The 19,634-nt window shown below is 39.8% G+C and overlaps 1 protein-coding gene across 3 annotated transcripts in view; it reads right to left on the bottom strand.

Annotated features, from left to right (window-relative positions):
- magi3b (membrane associated guanylate kinase, WW and PDZ domain containing 3b) overlaps positions 1-19,634 on the bottom strand; it is a 181,853-nt gene that overhangs the window by 59,946 nt on the left and 102,273 nt on the right. For all 3 annotated transcript variants that reach the window (XM_042509055.2, XM_088069105.1, XM_088069106.1), the window contains one exon: positions 1,777-1,893. In XM_042509055.2, coding sequence (XP_042364989.2) covers positions 1,777-1,893 — 117 coding nt within the window. The remainder of the gene's footprint in view (positions 1-1,776; positions 1,894-19,634) is intronic.

Here is a 19,634-nt window from a genome sequence, read left to right as displayed (position 1 = left end):
CTTTTCTCTGTCACATACATTCTTGACTGCACGACACTGCTACATGTAGCTACATGCTAATATCAGGGAAATGTGTGATTTTGGTTGCTGATGTTTATAATATATCTCTGATTAGGGATTATATTCCTGCTGGAACATGTTCAGTTGCATTTAGATGCTTTTGATGGGTAGCTTTAATGAAATAAAGTCCCACTTTTCTCTGTTATAGTCAGTCCCCGGCTGCAAGTACACTGAGTAGCTGCATGCTAATGTTAGTGAAACACGTAATCTCTTAAAGCAGGATAAAGTGCCGCTATTTCTGTTACAGTTATTCCTCGGCTATAAGTACACATGTAGCTACCATCAAGAACACATGTAATTTTGGCTGCTCATGAGGTTATTTTCTCCACTCTTTTGGATCATATACCTGCTGGAACATGTCCTGCTGTGTTTAAAAGCTGTTATTGAATGAGTTTCCACAGTGGCAAGTGCTGCTATTTTCTGTTACAGTTATTCCTCGGCTGCAAGGATGGTACAGAGACATTAGGATATGGAAAATTTAAGCCCCCAGGAACAGCGTCAGGCTTTTAAGCCAATTTTAAATAGTGGGCAAAAGTGGAATCACATGATGCCATGGTGTCCAAAAATACATTTCCCCATAGACTTAAAGAGATATCTGTAAATCAGACTGTTGGGGTTTGATCTACTCTGTCCGATAACATTTCATAAGTCTAGAAGAGCTGAAAGATTAAATCATTTTCTCCCCATTCAAGTAAACAGGGCACTAAACCTAAAGTTAGCTATGTGGCCGGCAGAAGTTAGCTGTGCTCAGGTGACCCAAGTCTCTAGGGCCCCGTACTGTGGAAGACACAGGTAATATGTCTAAAGAACTTTTTTGGCTTCATGCGCAACTGAGCAACTTTCATAGATATGAACGGGGCCCCGCTTCAAATGGTGTATCCAGGTCTATTAATACATCCAAAAAACTGGAAACTCTGACCAATAAGAGCAGATTGGGCTTTTTCAGGAGCCTTTCAACATGTAAACATCACCATTAAACATGTAAACATGTTCTAGTAGACACCTGTAATACAAGTATATAGTATATATGACGGTAACAGTGGTTTTGCAATATTATGATAAAATTTTAAGAAGATTATTGCAATCAATTGACATTTACATTAGTTATGATTTACTCTTACTCTGAAAATGTACACAGATGCTGTTTTTTGCAGTGTTTTTGGCAGTCCACAGTACCAACCTTTTTATTTACCATTCCATTACTGATTTCAGCAAAGAATAATAGTCGGTGACGGCCCCGCTGAGCACAATGTCAGTGAGGGAGAGCGGAGCAGCCAAGGGAAAACGCAGGGTTATTTATGGAAAGAATATGGCTTTGATCACTCTGATGATATGGCATAGAAGTAAATAAGTTGCATGGGGGTTAGAGTGATGTCCTTGATGGGGTTGCTATGGTGACATTGAAGCGTGTATGTTTTCTAGAGTGTGTGACAGAGAGCTGAGAGGACGGAAATGTGTGAGTGCAGTGAGTGCGTGTCTGTTTATACAGTCCTCTGTGGCGTAATAAAAAGAGAAACGCATTAACGCTGCATCTAGTAGATTTCCAGCTGCATACAAAACATCCTCATCATTCCCATAAGATGCTTCAGACAAAAACACATATGTGCACTGAGAGTAGGTTACTGTACTGTACGTTCCAGGTTTGCTTTGTGCTTGCAGGTGTTTTTGAGTGCACTGAGAGTGGGTTACGTGTGCAGTCCCGTCTGGTGTACTTACAGGGGATGGTGCGTAGGTAGAGGTTGTCGCGTATAATCTGTTGGAGCTTGTGGTCCAGCGAGCCCTTCTGAAACTGCAGACTGAGGTAGTGGCGCAGGTCCGTGTTCAATACTTTACCTGCCAAAACAGAGGGAGAGGTGGGGAGGGTCAATGCCAGAGCTCTCTCTGAATGGGTAATGTCCAAAAGGAAATCTATCAAAGTGACGTGTACCCTCACAAATACACCAAACTGTTTTTCTACTTGACAAAAGGTTACCCCTTTTTCAGAATAGATGTTTAATTATCGGGTATTTTTACAGATAATAAGTGCCTAATGTCATATAAAAGATTATTTTCTGATGAATTAAACTGAATATCCTAAATCCTAAATAAATATATTCAGTTAAATTTAGTTCAATACAATTTTATTAACTCTGTGAGGGCCTATTAAAGGCAGTGCAAACGACATTAAAGCTGGAGTTGGTAACCTCTCTTGTACCCTATAAAAATGAACTTCTATCATATTTTTTGAAACTGTCACTATATTCCCACTGCATTAAATAAAAGAACCAGATAATCTGTGAAAAATCTAGTATTTCAAATATTTTCAGAAACATAATTTAATGCACCGTTTAGCTGTAAAATTATCTATTTCCAACATGGCAGCTGGGGGTACAAACTTTCTCATTTTACAGTTAAACGGTACACTAAAATATGTTTCTGCATTACAAACTCCTCAGCTCTGTTTGATTGTTTTTTTCACAGATCAATTGTCTCATGCACTTCTTTCGGTATAGTGACAGTTTCAGCAAATCTGACATAACATCATTTTAATAGAAGATATAAACTGTAGTTTAAATGTGAAAAAAATGGCCATGTGAGTACAAACTGGTGCATGAGGGTAACATTAGCAGCAATGGCAGACAGTGTTTTTTACCAGATACACATGCATGTTGGTGTATTGGCTAAGTTGCATACACACACACACACACACACACACACTCTGCTAACAGCCTGAGAGACACCTGCTGCTGGCTGCGTCTGCGTCTGCGTCTGCGTCTCAACCACTAGCCCTTTGCTTCCCCGACAACCAAACTTACTTGTCCAAAATGAAAAACTGCAGGCCAGTTAGCGTTAACCTCTGGGCAAAAAAAAAAAAAAAAAGTAAGTCTCTCCTATACAGCTTTCTAGACATATTTCATGATTGTATTGTTATGTCATATACCTTTTGGATCCCAGAGTTTTCAAATGTCAGATTTTTCTTATCAGCCCTTTTTTAAAGGCTTGGTGATGAGATAGATTCATGCACACAGTTTGGCTGGAAAAGTTATATCAGACATCACATATATATTTCACTTGCCTGATCAGACAACAGCATGAGGCAATAACACTTGAACGCCTAAACTTAGAGTTTACTTCCTGGGCAAGTATTAATTTCAAGTCCTGACAGCTCTTAAATTTCATGAGATTTGTGTCGTTTTTTTCTCAAAAATCAATCATTTGGGGCGACTTCTGGCTAAACTGGTAAAGGGTGCGCTCCATAGCGGCCGAGTCCTTTGCAGCGGCCCGGGTTCAACGTGTCATCCTAATTCTCAAACCCACTTTCCTGTCATTCTTTAGCTGTACTGTATTAAAGGAAAAAACTCCCCAAAAATCATCGTAAAAAATAATAATAATAAAAAAATAAGCCAGTTAGTTTCTGGCTAGATGGGTGTTGTGCTATTGAAAGCAAAATAAACCAAAACTGAAATCTCTAAACATTATCAAATAAATGGTTGGTCAATTCATATTTTAACAGTGCAGAGGTCTGCAGTCAGCTTTAGTAGGCCACAGTTATCCAGCACTAATCTAATCAAAAATGTGTTGCTCCGGGTACAGGTGTATTTGTTCAGATTGTGTGACGCCGAGTTACTCGTAAGCAGGTCATATAATAAATAACCCTCTCAAAGCCCTGGATAAACTCAGTGATCAGAAAACATTTTTTTGGCACACAGGGTTGTCGCCCCTGGCTGCAGTATTATCCACAGCATTATACATGCAGTATATGCCTGTTTGTACAGTATGTATGACCACCTGCTCTGTCCAACTGAGAGCTTAAATCCTTGTTGATTCACCTTTTAATTCCAGTTTGATCACTGAAGGGAGATTGTAGCTGAGGGGCAGGATGAAGGTTAAACAGATTTTTAAACTCTGATCTCTTCTGTTAGATCCACTTCAATCATTAAGAGTAAATGGAGATTTAGGGTACGAGAGAGGTTAGAGCAGGATATTTGGCCTAGAAACAGAAATGTGCTGCGGTAGAGGGAGCGGCACAACACCGTGCTCGAGTGCTTTTCTGATTATTTTGCATACTGAGTGAAGACAGCTTGTTAAAAATACCGAGAACAAACCGGACTGAGCCGAATTCATTGCCATCACCGCCTTCACTCATCTGAAGCAACAAATCTGAAATCCAAACTGCTAAGTGACAGATGATGGATGCCATACGCTCGACTGTCTTTACAGTTTGAACAATCTCACACAAGCCTCAAAAAACTTTTCACCAAAGATGCGCAATGCCACAACCTCAAAAGTGAGGCGCCAGAGATTTTCATAAGAATATCTGAAAAGATTTCGCCTTTGCTCTCAACTCCCAGAAGCCTTTGTAAAAACAAAGCAAGTTCATGCAAAGTTTGAGGCAGAGGAAGACTTCATAGTCGTCATACACAAGCCGGGAAAAAAGTTTTTCTCTGAGAGAACATGATGAGGGGTTTGGAAAACAGGAAGAGATCTTCGGTGTCTGCCTGCCCTCAGCTTCAGCGTGAGCCTCATCTCTTGACAGACGGGGGAGAGTAGGCTTTGAAACAGTTTGACTACACAGAAGTAATCACTTTTTTTCCCATCTCTCGCCCCTATTCTCCTTTTCTCTTTCTGTTGCACACATAGACCAAACTCTGCTCAGCATGACTCCTTTCTGCATTGCTATGAATACCAATCGGCAGGACTAAAGATGGGATCTAGCTACTGTAGATGTACTGTATGAGCTAATAGAGAGGGGAGATGTACTTGACAACGGAGGGGTGATAGAATAATGATGAGCTGTGGGAATATTTCAAGCTTTCTCAGCCCTCAAATCCTCTTTTCCTGCTCAATTCGCAACGGAAACCAACATGGGCCATCATTGTGACACCACAGAGATCCCATTATTTTCCTGTTCTAAACTTACTCTCGCTCCAAGTTTTGGGGGCCACTGTTGACTCACATCAAAATGCCCCTCATGTCCACAGGCCTTGCTGCCATCTGACGCCGTTTTAGGAGCAGTCATCCCGGCGGGCCTGGCTTTTCAGAATAAAAGGTTGCACCGTTCTCCGTCTGCCTCTCCAAAGAGGGCTGCATCACAGCTGGTCGAGCCGGCAAACAGACTGAGACTGGGGAACCAAGGCCCAATCTGGCACCTTCATCTCAAAACTGTCCCAGAATTTCCTTGTTGTTCACATTCAGCTCGCACACAAGGGAATTAATAGGGAAACATGGCCGTTTCAACAAACTACATGTGCTCCATATGCTCTCTTAAAAGCTAGTGACGTGGCATTCAAAGGAGGATTCAACAAACTTTAGCTTTAAATCTGTGAAGCAGCCTTGTCTTCAAGCAAAAACATGCCAACTGTTTGGCCACAAAACATAAACAACATTTTACATCATCCATCTGTTTGTTATCCTGAGTTTACCCAAAGCTAAATACCAATATCTGTGGCATGTTAAATGGCCTTACAGTGATGCTCAGACTGTTTTGGGGCAAAGTATTTGCTGTCAATTTTGCCATCTGTGATGGTCAATAATTGCAACAGCAAGACCACCAAAGATGAGTGATTAGATAAGTGCCTTTTTCTTTTTCTGTATGGGCGTCTTGGATGGATGCAGATGCATCAGCCTCAGGAAATAGCAAATCAGAAATACAGTGTCACTAATCTAAACATCTAATCAGTTGGTTTTGTTATTTCTCAACCAATGAAATGTATTTTAAAAAGCTTATGACTAAAACTCCTATCTCCATTGGATCCTTTTAAGAACGCTGTTTCTTCTCATTGATGTCATGCAAAGTGAGTAAAAAGTCTCAACAATCGGATGGATTGCCAGGAAATTTGGTACACACATTTTGGTACCCCAGAGGATGAATTGTAGACTGTTACTTTGATCTGTTGTATTTTCTATAGCTTTCAGCAGCACTACTAGCAGGTCAATATTTTTGCATTTTCCAAGACTTTGGTTTCTGACAAAATACCACAGACTCATGGATGGATGACTGAACGGGTCTACCAGACACAGGGTAACCAAGTGTCAGCACCCTTCCCAGGCCTTAATCTGCAAAACGTCATACACACTGACATGTATTGGCCAGGAAGAGACTCAACATGACCACAAAAAGATGCAAATGAACTGTGAAAATACACAAAATGGCAAAAAAGACATGAAATGACCTCAGGGAGTCACAAAACAACAACAAAGAAGCAAAAGCACCTCGCAGTCTTTGAGTCTTACTCCTGTAAAGAAGAGGTGGTGGGGCCTTTGCCCAAGGGTCCATTGTCTCATTATCTACCTGTGCATAGACTGCATAAAGATAATGGATGTCCTCACAGTGAAAAGACCCAATGGTTTGTCGATTCCTGTTTTAAAGGCTCAATTTGTCCTTTTGGTCATTGCCATTTTGTTTTTTGGGGCCAGAAGTGACCAAATTTGGACGAAAGGCTGGAGCTGTGGATCTGACTCACGGACCCTTAATTATGCATAACTTTAAGTCTTGACAAAATGTTAGTTACCTAAACATTCACCTCCGTACAGTTGCCCTGAATGCTGAAGTCAGCGAGAGACCAAAACTGTTGATTGTACCACGCTTTAAACATGTTTATTTCAGTTGTAAAGTTGTGTAGTTTAATATAAGTGTTATGGTCTCTGGAGTCAGCCTCAAGTGGCCATTAAAGGAACTGCAGTTCTTGACAAGTGACGCATTGGCTTCATTTTTTAGCCCCAGAGAATGAATCTCATTCAGAGAGTAACCCCTGCCATGCGGGCTGATAATATTCTGAAACTATATCCTTTGAACGGCTTGGTTATCATTATTTCCCTTTTGCAAATGTCTTTTTCATTTCTATGTGTCAGTTCTTCTTCTTTCAATGTCCTCCCTGAGGTGTCTCCAAATTATGTTTTCTTCCTAAAGTCCTAGAATTTCCTTTTTAGCTGTTCTCCTCGTTTTCTTTGAAAGCTCGGGCTGGGTCAGGAATCATTGATGTCGCGGGCATGTAAATCCCATTGAGACTTTGCATGTAATATTGGACCTTTACAAATAAACTTGATGTGACTGGTTTTTGATCTTTTCCCGTTCTTAAAATCTCCCTCAGCACGAGCCACTCACATCAAATATTACTCTACACATCGAACCCTTAATTGTAGGATTAAAACTATGCATTTGTGATGATGAAACTCTGTCTTTGATGATGAAAGAATGGTTACATCCTCGCACAGTTGTCAGGGGCTCTCTGTGACTCACACACAAGCGCACATCATGCCTCAACCATCAGTGGATGTTTGTTGCTGTACAGTAGAGCTTCCAGGTGTGGATGTGTCTGACTGTAAGACAGTAGAGCGAGCATGCTCAGTCACACTTCACTGGATAAATAAAGGAGAGAAAGCACACACACACACACACACACACACACACACACACACACACACACACACACACACACACACACACTGCTCTGATCTGTTGATTGCGGTACAAGTACAGAGCTACAGTGCGGCCTTTGTGGCTTCCTGGGTCCTGTCAGAGACTGTTAGTGAGGCTGTCACATCAGACCCCCCCCCCCAACAGATAACGCGGCTATTGTTGCAGGCCTCATTTTTCTGTGATGGGGACTAAATGGACTATTGTGCCGCATCAGCCGTCCACTCACTTGTAGGTTAATTCTCTACAGCCAGCAAGGAAGATGAACATAGCTGTCTTTCATAAGAGAAAATCATAATTTGGTCTCATTTCTGTTACATTTTCTGTTACACTTTCCTTTAAAATTCTGTTAATTTTCTCTCTTTTCTCAACTTTTCCTTTTTTTTCTCCATTATTAATTTCATTCCACTATAACTGCAATCAATTTGCTGGCAGAATATTGTCCCTAATTTATTTCTTGTCAGTTGCATCATAAGGCTTCAGTATATTACCAGGCTTCCTCCAAGTAGGATGGGATTAGATGCATCAAACAAATGGTGTTCTTTAAAGGTTCAATGTGCAGGATTTAGGGAGATATACTGGCAGAAATGGAATATAATTTCAATATGTATGTTTTCATTAGGGCTGGGAAAATATGCTTATCTACCAATTCAATATTTTGATAGGTAGTGTGATTTTTAAGTATTGCAATTCAATATTAAGATTATTATTATTTTGTTTTTTACTGTAGAGCATGGGAAAAAAGTTAAAATATATGCTCCTGGAGACTGAATTTCACAAGACATATTTCCAGAAGCAATGCACATCACATGTCAGTAAATCTTTCTGTTATTTCAGCAGCGTCAAACAATGCATAGAAAAGTGGTAAACAAACTAATGGATGTTTTCTTATTTTTAACAACTTTATTCCAGTGAAGCACTTTGTGACCTTGCTTTGTGAAAGGTGCTACATTAAGTAACATTACTTTCTTACTTACTAAAATGCATTATGTTGCCTGTACAAAAGAATGAATAAAAAATATCTACCTTTTGCGGTAAACTTATTTGGCTACACGTAGCTGTCCCTGCAGTTTTCCCCATACATTTATTTATTTCTCGCAGCTGCCACAGTTTTGACATTGACGGCCATGTTGCGCTTTTTTAAAAAATGTATTTATTTTTAATAATTTAAAATAGGTAAAAGGTTGTTGCACAGCACAATCGCAGGTGAAGAAGCGAGCTCCGGAGACAGAGTTCAAAGTCGAGGCTGTAGCACATCAAATTCAGCCGGCGGTCTTATCTGTGTAACTGTAGCAAGAAAAAGTTTGCTGATCAGTCGGGGAGATTGAGCTGGTCTGGCTGAATTCATATTGTTATTCAAGCAGCTTGAGGTCCATGTTTGGACTGTTGTTTGCTTTCTTGCTTTTTTGAACTGGATATTACTTCAGTTTACTTTGTAGATTACCACAAAAAAGTGGCAACTTCTACCCATCTCCATTTTTGAATCATATCAAATCACGCTTTAAAAGAAATCAACCAAAAAACGTTTCATATTTATATATTAGTTTATATCTACATAGAGAGCCAGTCCTCTGCCATGCAACCGTACCCTGGAACAGACAAACCAAACACTGGCTCTAGATGGGGCCGTTTACGTTTTTAAGTTGGCCACCATTGTTCCTGGCACACAGAAGTGTCAGTTGGTTGCAATCTGCAACCTCACCACTAGATGCCACACTTTGAACCTTTATATGAAGCTGTTGATTCAGATTCATCTCATCCAAAGACCCTTTGCTCTCCTCTGCTACCATGTCATTTCTACATGAAGTGACAGCAAGGGATGCGCCAGAAAAGCCCAAGGTCACCCACAGGAATCTTCCAGCACTGCTTCACCTGGCATCAGCAGAACTTCTCAAGAACTGGAGGCTCTGAGAAAAAATAGCTACAGAGATGGAAGCAGCGCCTGCCTGGCACCCCTCATGAAGCGACAGACTGTTAACATCCTCACTTAGACCAACACCTCTCTCAGAAGCCACAGAATTAGATTAACACTCCAAGCTCAAGACACAGCCCTCTCTCACACACAAGCACATGTCAAGCATCCGTTTGAAGAGACTTGTTCTGTGAGCGTCATTAAAAAATGCTCTCATTCACTTTGTGAAAATGATTATGTAAGACTGAAAACACATCATGCCACTTTTAAACTGAAGTACTCACATCACTCTAAGCAAGGAAGGAAGGAAAAAGAAATCTGCCATCAGCAATTTTAGTTTGTGTCATTACATTAGCTCATTTGTGAGAGTTTTATTTCTTGGGTGCTGCTCCAACTTTCTCTCAATTTGTTTTATGTACTCCTAAATCAGTTAGTCATTTTTTAGGTTTAACAGAACTCATGAGAAGAGGTTTAAACTTGCTGCTGTCAATTACATGTTTTGCATTTTTAATATTACTAAATGTAATAGGTGCAAATCAGTTTAAATCTTATTCATCTAAACAGTGTGGTCTAACCGCTTATTTTCCATTCTGATGTAATCATTTGACTGCAAGCTAGAGGTTTTATGATTGCACAAAATTGAATCTGAATGTTTTGATACCCAAAACATCAAGACCCAGAAGTCTAAAAGGGACACTTACACATTTTTGGAAATGGCTCACACTGTTTCGCTTTCTTGCTGAGATAGATGTCATTTAAAATTTGTTATCAACATACCGCATCTTGTTGAATCTGTATAAGTGATAAAGCACACAGAGGCGACGTAACCTTATACAATAGTCTGTAAAATATTTAACAAATTACATACTTATCTTAAAGCTATGTAGGTTAGGTTTAGGAAACTTAAGTGACATAGGTTAGGTTTAGGAAAAGAAACATGGTTTGGCATCAGCATGTACATAATGTCAGGCTATATACTCAATGCAATTTAATTTACGTTGAGGAAAGTTAAGTTGCACAGGTCTGTAGTTAGTTAGGTTTAAGAAAAGACACATGGTTTGGCGTTGTAATGTTATGTACCTTCTGCAAAGCAATGTACTTAACATAAATTTAAATAGGTTAGGTTTAGGTTAGTTAAGTTACATAACGTTAAGTTATGTTAAGAAAAAGAAATATGGTGATGATGTACATTGAAATAACTCAGAGTTCAATTGGTTTCACATGGGACACAAACACTGGACTTCTAGGGTAAAGCCTGTTTATTTGGTCCAGCCACCACCAGAATCTGCCTCCTTACATGGACTTTTGCTTCTCATACTCATACTAGTCTTTTTAATTACACTAATGGTACACAAATTACTAGCTCATGATTGCATTGGTTAAATATAAATAATGCTGCATTATCTTTTTTTTTTGTAGGTATACACACAAACAGTGCATGAGAGCACCTTGAAAGAGAACATGTTGCGGTTTCACAGGGGGTTGTGTGCTGGACTATTTTTTGGCCTGGAGTGGTAACTTGTATAAAGACGGTTTCCAGTTTTTCCAGTCTTAAAGCTAAGCGGAGCTAACCTTCTCCTGGCTGTATAGCTTCATATTTACCTGACAAATATATGAGAATAGTCCTCTAATCTAACTCTTTGAAAGGAATCAAATATATATATATTTCCGAAAATTATTTCTTTAAAGGGCATGGCTGTGTATGGAATATTTTTCTCCTCTATTGATTGGTGTTTTTCCAAACACAGAAAAAATGTGAGCATACGCCTTGTTCCTATTGCGACATTTCATTCTGAGGCATTCTCCCCGAGGCATGTGGGACGTCCATGGGGATGTCATTATCTCTGTTGTCTGACTGTCACTTAATTAACAGTCTTCTAAATAGGGAATACGTCACCAGGTTGAGGCGGTTCCCTGATACCTCTCCCAGTGCAGCAGGTCAGTTCATAGAAATACCAACGGCAGGAATTCTAGACATTTCTGCTCAAAGACGTTTCGAAAGTACGTGTATGCCTGGAATGTTTATGCAAAATACTGCAATCTCTTTCTCTCACATTTATTAAGCTGAACATGTTCCCTTTTCTTCACTCTCTAATAAATACCCATAGGACCTCCAGACAATTGCTGTAATGCTACATACAGTATGCTTTAATTCAAAGACCTTTATTGTGTAACGAGTGGAGCATTTGAAGAAAAACAGACTTTATTTGCTGATAAAAATAGCGACTTATTTTACAAAGTCATTACTTCTGAACTAAACCTCTCTGACCTATTGGTGAATCAGCCATTGCACACTTCAACAAGTCCTCCAAATACATTCTTTTTAATTGTCCTTCAGACTGACGCACACAAGGACTTTCAAATCTAATTCAAAAGATAATTCTCTGGGTTACATAACTGTGACTGCTGTTGTGGTTAAAAGAAACCAACGTCAACAGTGACCAGGAAACAAGAAATGAACAGTGGTCTGTGTTTGATGTTTTGTTTACTCATCCGACCGTCCCTACCGCCTGCCTCTGCAGACTTTGTGGCTCCATGACAACTTCACAATGTTTCTTCCTTTGCCTCCCACGTCCAAGAGTCATAATCCCTACAACCAGTAGAGGGCTTTGTCACTTAAATGTGAGCATGTCGTTCTCTGGGCTGATGCAGCCGTTCTTCATGAAAACACAGTCTCTGAATATTGTGCAAACCAACAGATCTGTATTTTAAATTTTAGTAGAACTATCAAAGTTTTAAAAGCACCAAATATATCTGACTGAATTGTGGGAAATGTGTATTACATTATTTGAACATGGAGTCTTGTGGGTTTGAATCATCATTATCATATAGCTTCAATTAGAGGTGGACAATATGACACTATATACCTTAAAACTACATAAATTTGTCAAATGGCAGAGATATTTCTATACTGTTTATACAGCGGTTGACTTCCCTTTAATACCCCTGGTTGTATAGATCACTGCAAAATTGCAAATCAGTGAACTGCATGAATTTATGACAATTTTGGATCTTTTGCGCTATTGTGATAAAGTATACTTTGATTTTTTGGGTAATTATTCCTATATTAGCCAGAAAAGCAAAGCAAAGCTATTCTTTCAAAGTAGTTTTCCCAAAACTGACCACACATGAGTTTTAACTATAACTTTACATGACTAAAAGAGAAAAAAAATAAAGACAAAGTAAATTCAACAAATTCTAACAGGTGTGAGACCAGAGGAGAAAGAAAGAGTGACTGCCACCAGTTTATGTGGAGTAGCCAATCAGTGCAGGTGAGCTGAGTAACCCTGACAACCACCAGGCTGCTGCAGGAAATGCATGTCAAGGGGACAGTCACAATATTGTGATACAGCCTAATGTAATTAGAAAATAGAGGATTAATCCACATTGCTTGAACACTTGCTTTCATAACTAATTAGTAGAAGCTGATATTTAATATACAATACTGTCAGGGGAAAGAAAAGAAATACAGCACAAGATAATCTGTAAACGTCTAGTTTCTGATGTGAACAGTTTATAGGGGATATCGTTTTATGTTATGTTTAGTTTTGATTGTTGGCGTTCCTTTTGTTTCTTTTCTTTTCCTTTTTCCACGTGTTGTTTTGTACATTATGGTCACAAAATAAGCCTTACTTGTAATCTCATGTCGAGTGTACCAAAAAAGATATGACACTTAAATTTCTAAAAAAAAATGGAAGAATGAATGAATGACAGTGTGGATTTTTTCCAATTAAGTCACCGGACCCCTATAACCAACCTAACCTATATCCAATGGTTTTCAAAAAATGTTTTTGTATTGTGTGTTTGTTCAATTTTTGTTTTTGTTTCTATATTTATTATATACTATTTTAAAATTATTATTAACTGATTCTTATCTCATTATTGTAAAATGATCTATGGGTTATCTGGATGCAGTGGAGACATAAAAACAAACAAACCTGCAGGCAAATTTGCACATTTAATTGTTTAAGCACTGAAAGTGGAACAAAAACTAATTAAAAAAAGAAAAAAATGGAAAGAGAAGCCTAAATTAATGGCTTAAATAAAGTTATTTACATGTAGTTTCTTTATCAATTTATAATTATGTGAAATAGCACTGTGCATGTGTCAATACTGTTTTCAAAACTACTATTGCTCTGATTCAGCGTTTATATTAGTTACAACTATACAATTACAGACATTACAGAAATATGACAAAAGAACTGAAACTGAGCTATTATGTGAATTATCACGGTAAATATGTTATCACAGAATTGTAGCATTTCCCAAAATAACAGGGCAGTTTGTTTTTGCGTGTTCTTCTTCTGTTTGTTTCTACATTCTGAGATTTTAACCTGAGGTGCCTCTTATACTCTGTGCTTTTAAATCCCTCTCTCTTGGCTTCACTCACACTCGCAGGCAGGAAGATGCTACTGTAGCCCCCCCACCCCCTCCTCACACTCTAAAATCTTGGCCTCCCTCTCCAACATTCATGTGGTGTATGACAGTTCACCAACATCCTCTTCATCAGGCTCTCCTCTTCCCCCTGTGGCACTCAGTCAAACGGGAACCCTGCTAAGGCACCAACACCTGCAAGACCTCTGCTCTGGCTCCTCTCATCACTCTCCTCTCCTGTCAGCACCGACACCTTCCTCCCCTCCACTCCACTCCCCCAACCTCCTCCATCCTGCTCTCACCTTGCAGCTTCCCGTTGCCATTTCAGGGGACAAAACTGCCTCAGGGCACCTTTGAGCGGAGAGTTTACAGCAGCACCTTCGCTCAATTTTTCAGATACGTGAGGCCGGGATCATGGGGCATCTCGCCAACTCTGCTGAGGGAAGCAAAGACGGCGAGTGGTGTGCCATAAACCTGGTTTATAATCTCACACCTCATGCAGTACTGTCAGTTAGATTCCCTCTACTTATATAACTGGCATGTGTAGTGTTCCAACAGCTGGGGGATTCAGCATTGGAGGAGCAGAGCAGCACGCCTGATGGGCCACCATGCAGCCGTGTTTCCGGTCTGTCTGCTTGGCTGGCTGGCTACAGAGCTATGCAAAGTTAAACAGGCAGCAAACACGCCCAAACCTCTCTCCCTCTACGCACTCTGTCATTTCACCTCATTTTAGCAGTGGGACAGAGATCTGCTATAAGCAGCTTAGACGGATGAACTAAAAAGGAGGAGAAGAAACAACAAAACAAAAAAAAAAAAATCCAGTGAGGTGATTAGATTTGTTGTGTTAGATTTTTTGATGCTGGAGTGACTTCGGCAAATTATATTCCGAGACAATGTTCAGTTATTTCTGACTGTTTGTCTCTGTGTGAGAGACACACACAATCACACAGAGGCAGTGTGTGGACAGTAGACATTAAGAGTGTGGATTACTGTTGCACCTTTAGTTACAGTCCAGACTAGAGGCTGACATTTTTTTGGGGAATTCTGTGGATTATGGGTAGGGGTTGAATGATACTGTTTTTTCAGGTCAGTTAATGTGACCAGTAACTCCTAAATAGAACAGATATGCATTTACTAGTTACACACCCACAACTTTTTTGTAAATTTAAGTGTAAATTTAAATAAAAAAATGAATAAATAAAAATAGCTCCGTGAGGTTTTTAAAAAGTAAAAGTTCCTCCCATGCACACACTTTCTTTGCACTTTTTAATAAATTAGTTTTATTGGCAATTATTAAAATAAAATGCAGATACAGATAATTGGCAAAACGCCAAATATCTGCCAGGCCGATAATCTGTCGACCCCTAGTTATGGGATTGTTGTGAGATTTCTGCAGGATGAAAATCCTGATGGTGCTTTCCATTTGCACTGGGCAGTCAGAATATCACATTTACTGGAGCTGTAGTCTACTTTGTATGGTTTGATTTAACAAATATATAACTGATTGGTTTCTGAATTCCAAGTCGCACATCTCAACTGGAATGTCCCCTGAAGTCATATTTCTGTTTCGCAAAGTCGAAGGAACCTCACCAACCCGAACCTCAAAATCCAAGATGACGGCTCTGCACATCGACAATAATACACTGTTTATCAGCACTTCAGTCTTATTTGTGTCTCATTAAAACAGCTGTACACACAGTCCTGTCTAACTCTCAGTGGCGGCGCTTGCCATAGGCCATGTAAGCAGCCGCCTCGGGCGCCATCTCAGAGGGAACGCTAGTATTTCGCCCAGAAAAAGTTCAAGTGAGTCATCACAGTCTGAACAATGTGCAATGTTATCCGTGATGGGTAAAGTCAAATTTTTCATGTGAAAAGTTACATTAATAAAGGTTGTTTTATAAATGTGTATCACTCAAAGGCAGAGTAATGGAGGCCTGAATAAGCTACTTTAAAACAGTTATATTTTTATAGTGTACATGTATTTGTTTCCTTGGCACAAAAGAATAATGAATAACAAATAAATAGCATGTTGTTTTATGTTAGGAACATGACACAAAATGTTGTTAGCATGTTAATAGTGGTTTCCATGGTTGTAGCAGCTAGAACTAGAATAAAAATTATAACATAAATTTTCAATTACAAAAAAATAAACCTTGATGTTTGGTGTATATAAACATAGAATAAACAAATGAAGAGGGAAACAAATAAGTATGCTGCTGCAGAGTCAAGAACAACAATATAGAATAGAAAGATTACGATAAAAAATGAAAACATACTTCCAAAATATTATAATATAACAAATATGTACAATATAGCTGTTTTAGCTGAAATGGGTTAATTCAGCATTATGCTACACTGTACAGTTGATTGAATATGTCCATAAATGTCCACAAACCTCATATGTAATGGCATTTTGGAGTGGAAATAATGTGAATTTAATTGGATTTGTGGCTATTTTAGTGAAGAGATTTTAAATGTGCAGTGAGTGTTCTCTTTCATCACAATAAAGGCAACAGCGGAAAAAAGCTGAAATCCCTTCCCACCAACGCTGTAAGCCACACAGGTCAGAGCCGCAACCCCCCCGACAATAAAGACTACAAATATCCCCTCGTATGATCATAGCATGACACATTTCCAGCCCAATGATCTCGCAAGTACACAGACATCTGCCTCCAACATTAAAGTTAACTAACCATATGCTCTCCTCTCGTCTGCCCTCCACCCCCTCTGCTCTGTCCATCACCACTCAGGAGATGGAGGGATGACCTTCCTCCTTTAAGGTAAAGAGGAGATCAGCCCAGCTCAGCAGAACTGCAGAGGTGGTGTGTGGGGGAGCCGGGGGTGTGCGAATTAGCAGCATCAACAGCAGGAGTGCCAGAGCTGCTGTGATAATGTGAGAGGAAAGAAAAAGTCGTGGTCCCTTAGAGACAGAGAGCCGAGGGTGGGGGGAGGAAAGAGAAAGGAAGGAGGAAGGAGTGTTGCCCTGCAGGTGCTGAGTCATGTTGTTGCTCCATTTTGCGCTGTTTTTTTTGCGTAACTTCACTGGTTTTTGTCTCTAAAATCTTCAGACTCTAGATCTCCCTTTTTTTGCTGTCTCATACTCCTCTACAGTCTGGCTCCTCTGCACTTCAAATTTTCTGCCTCTACTCTCTCTTTAATGAGCAGTCTATGGCCCATGCCTCTGTTCTATCATTAATGTGGTCTGTGCAGGATGAGACAGCTGCAAGATGAACTCGCAGACACAGGCACACAAACACACTTTACATCCCATGTGGGTCCTCACTTAGCATCTGGCTCAGACAACATGTCTGCAAAAACCTCATAATAAGAGAGCGTTTAATCCGTCTAACCAAAGTTTGCACCGCACTGATAGTAAAATCTGAAATGTGCTCTCCCTTGCTCTGTGGGTGTGTATGTGTGTTTTTCGGGGGGGTGTGTGTGCATGTGTGAAGGGGACAGTTACTCACATGTCACATTCCTGACATGTAAATCAGCTGAATTCTAACTAACTGCAATCATCCTGATGTTAAACAGATGTTATGTCTACATGTTCTCACTCCCAACACGTCAAATAAAGCTGCTTAGTCAGAAGCCCTGTGCTTGGCTCTGTACCCCTCTCGTGTCAAATTTGGACGGGTACATGTCTGCCCCTTACATGCTGTAGTGCCTTTAAAAATAAACTTCTGTCTTCACAGGAAACATATGTTTTGCCAACAAAACTGCCTTATATTTCGGCAACAAAACTACATAGTTATAGAAGTAGAAAAACAATCATGGTAAGGGTTAAAACGTTTCTTACAGTATCTTAACGACAATGTCACTTGACGACTGCGTCATGTGAAGTATGGAAGAAACCTCTTTACATGGTTGAAAAAACTCAAAGTGACTTTTGTATCACAAACACAGATCTCCTAGGTGAAAGTCCAGTGTGTGTTTGACTCATCCATTGCCCCTCACTCCCACACAAACACCTTTTCACTCTGAACTCGTTACATGGTGATGGTCGCTCACTGACCCTCTGCGTCAACCTATGTTGTTTTAGGAATCCTTGCCAACCAGTGATGTTTCAGCATGTCGTTACAGTTATATCAACAAATGCACGTGTGGTGGGATGAAGCAGCACAATCCCTATGTTCACACAACATCACAGACTGTCATGATGGTTTGGGATTAGGCACCAAAGTCATGATAACACTTCCAATTAGCATTTAACTCAAAGTGCAACTCAACTGATGGGAAAGTAGTTTTTCAAGTATTTCACAACTAACAACCTCCCGGCTGAAAAATGAAGGCAACGCTAAAGTGCCAAAAACTGCAGTACCTCTACACTGTAAGGGGGTGAATTTTTACATAACTCACGTGTTTCAATGTTATTAGGGCTTAAAGTTACGCATATTTAAGGGCAGGGCTGCTTTGAGTGTCAGGCTGTCTGTGAGGTGTCACCAGAGTCTATAAGTCAGATCTACCCCTCGCACCTCCACAGCTCCACCCTCACACCCACATATGGTCACTTCTAACTCCAAAAGAAGATGGTGATGGCCAAAATGCCAAACTCAAGGCCTCCAAACAGGCGTCCAAAGCCAATTCTTATATTCTGACTTGATCTAATCTCAACTCGACTTTTTTTGTCTGATTGTTTGTTTTATTCTCTTTCTGTCTCTTATTGATGTGTTTAAAGAAGTCTTTTAAACGGTATGCTCTATATCTTTGTTCTTTTGCTTTGTTTTATTTTAAGAAGACTTGTGTAACACCTTGGCCAAGGGAGTACAGATTAAAAACACAGCCTCCTGGCCTAATTCTGGCATTTTTATACCTTGTGTATTTAATAATTTGCTCTCTTCTTAAATAAACTAAACCTAAACATATTCTGGGGCTTGGGCAGATGCTCCAGGCGTTACTAAAATGACTCCTGGGGAAGCCTACTGTGTTGTATGTTTTTTCAGAAGGAGTCAGTGGTTAAGTTTGGGCAACAAAACTGCTTTGTTGGTTAGGAAAAGATTAGGAATGTCAGCAAAAAAACAACGATTGAATGTGTGTATCAAATTTGATGGCAATCTGTCCCACAGTTGTTAAGAAAATTTACTTAACACCACAAATGTAAACCTCATGGTGACACTAGAAAAAGAGTCAGAGGAATACCAAACTTGGTAAGAGTCATCTTCAGGGGACCATGAATGCTTGTACAAAATGTATTAGCAATCCAGCCAATAGTTGTTAGGATATCTCTGTCACTAGCATGGCTAAAAAATGAGTTAAAACTTCCACTGCCAGAAGTTTTAGACAACACACAGGCTTCCCCTTCGATATTGACAGCAGGCAAGATAAGCGTTTTCATATTTTGGATTTGAGTGACATGTTTGATCGATAAGCACCACCATTTTTTTTCTTCCAGTCAAAACAATCCATCCATCTTGTACTATACATGTTGTTTTGATTTCTTAATAATCTTGCCAAAGTGAATCTTGACAGCCTCACTGGCATCAGAGTGCTCTTGCTTGTTTATTGTTCCCAAATGAATCAGATTCATTCAGCTTTTATTCAAATCCACGCTTTTCCCTCTGGTCATGCACGTCCTCTCGGCTCTACGCCACTCGGTTTGGAAATACGGCTGCTGTAAACGGTGTGCATTTCATATTCACCCCCGTCTCTCTCTCCACTCCTACCTGTTTCACATGCAAAACTACATGCGGCACAAATGCATGCAAACACTGCTTCTGCTCGAGAGAAACAAGTTTTCAAGTTACATCTTAAAATAAAAAACAAGTGTGACTCAAGTGAGCTGTGTTGTTCTCCGCTTGTGGGAGGGTCTGTCTAATCCCAAGCTTGTTGTCAAATCATGTCTCCATAAAAGTGAAGTCATGTTTTTTTTTTTTTTGTGGAGCAAGAACTCGG

This window comes from Plectropomus leopardus, chromosome 2, assembly GCF_026936395.1.
Source record: "Plectropomus leopardus strain MGB_pleo_1.0 chromosome 2, ASM2693639v1, whole genome shotgun sequence".
In the NCBI taxonomy this organism is placed as follows: domain Eukaryota; kingdom Metazoa; phylum Chordata; class Actinopteri; order Perciformes; family Serranidae; genus Plectropomus; species Plectropomus leopardus.
This window is presented reverse-complemented; position numbering and strand designations above follow the sequence as displayed.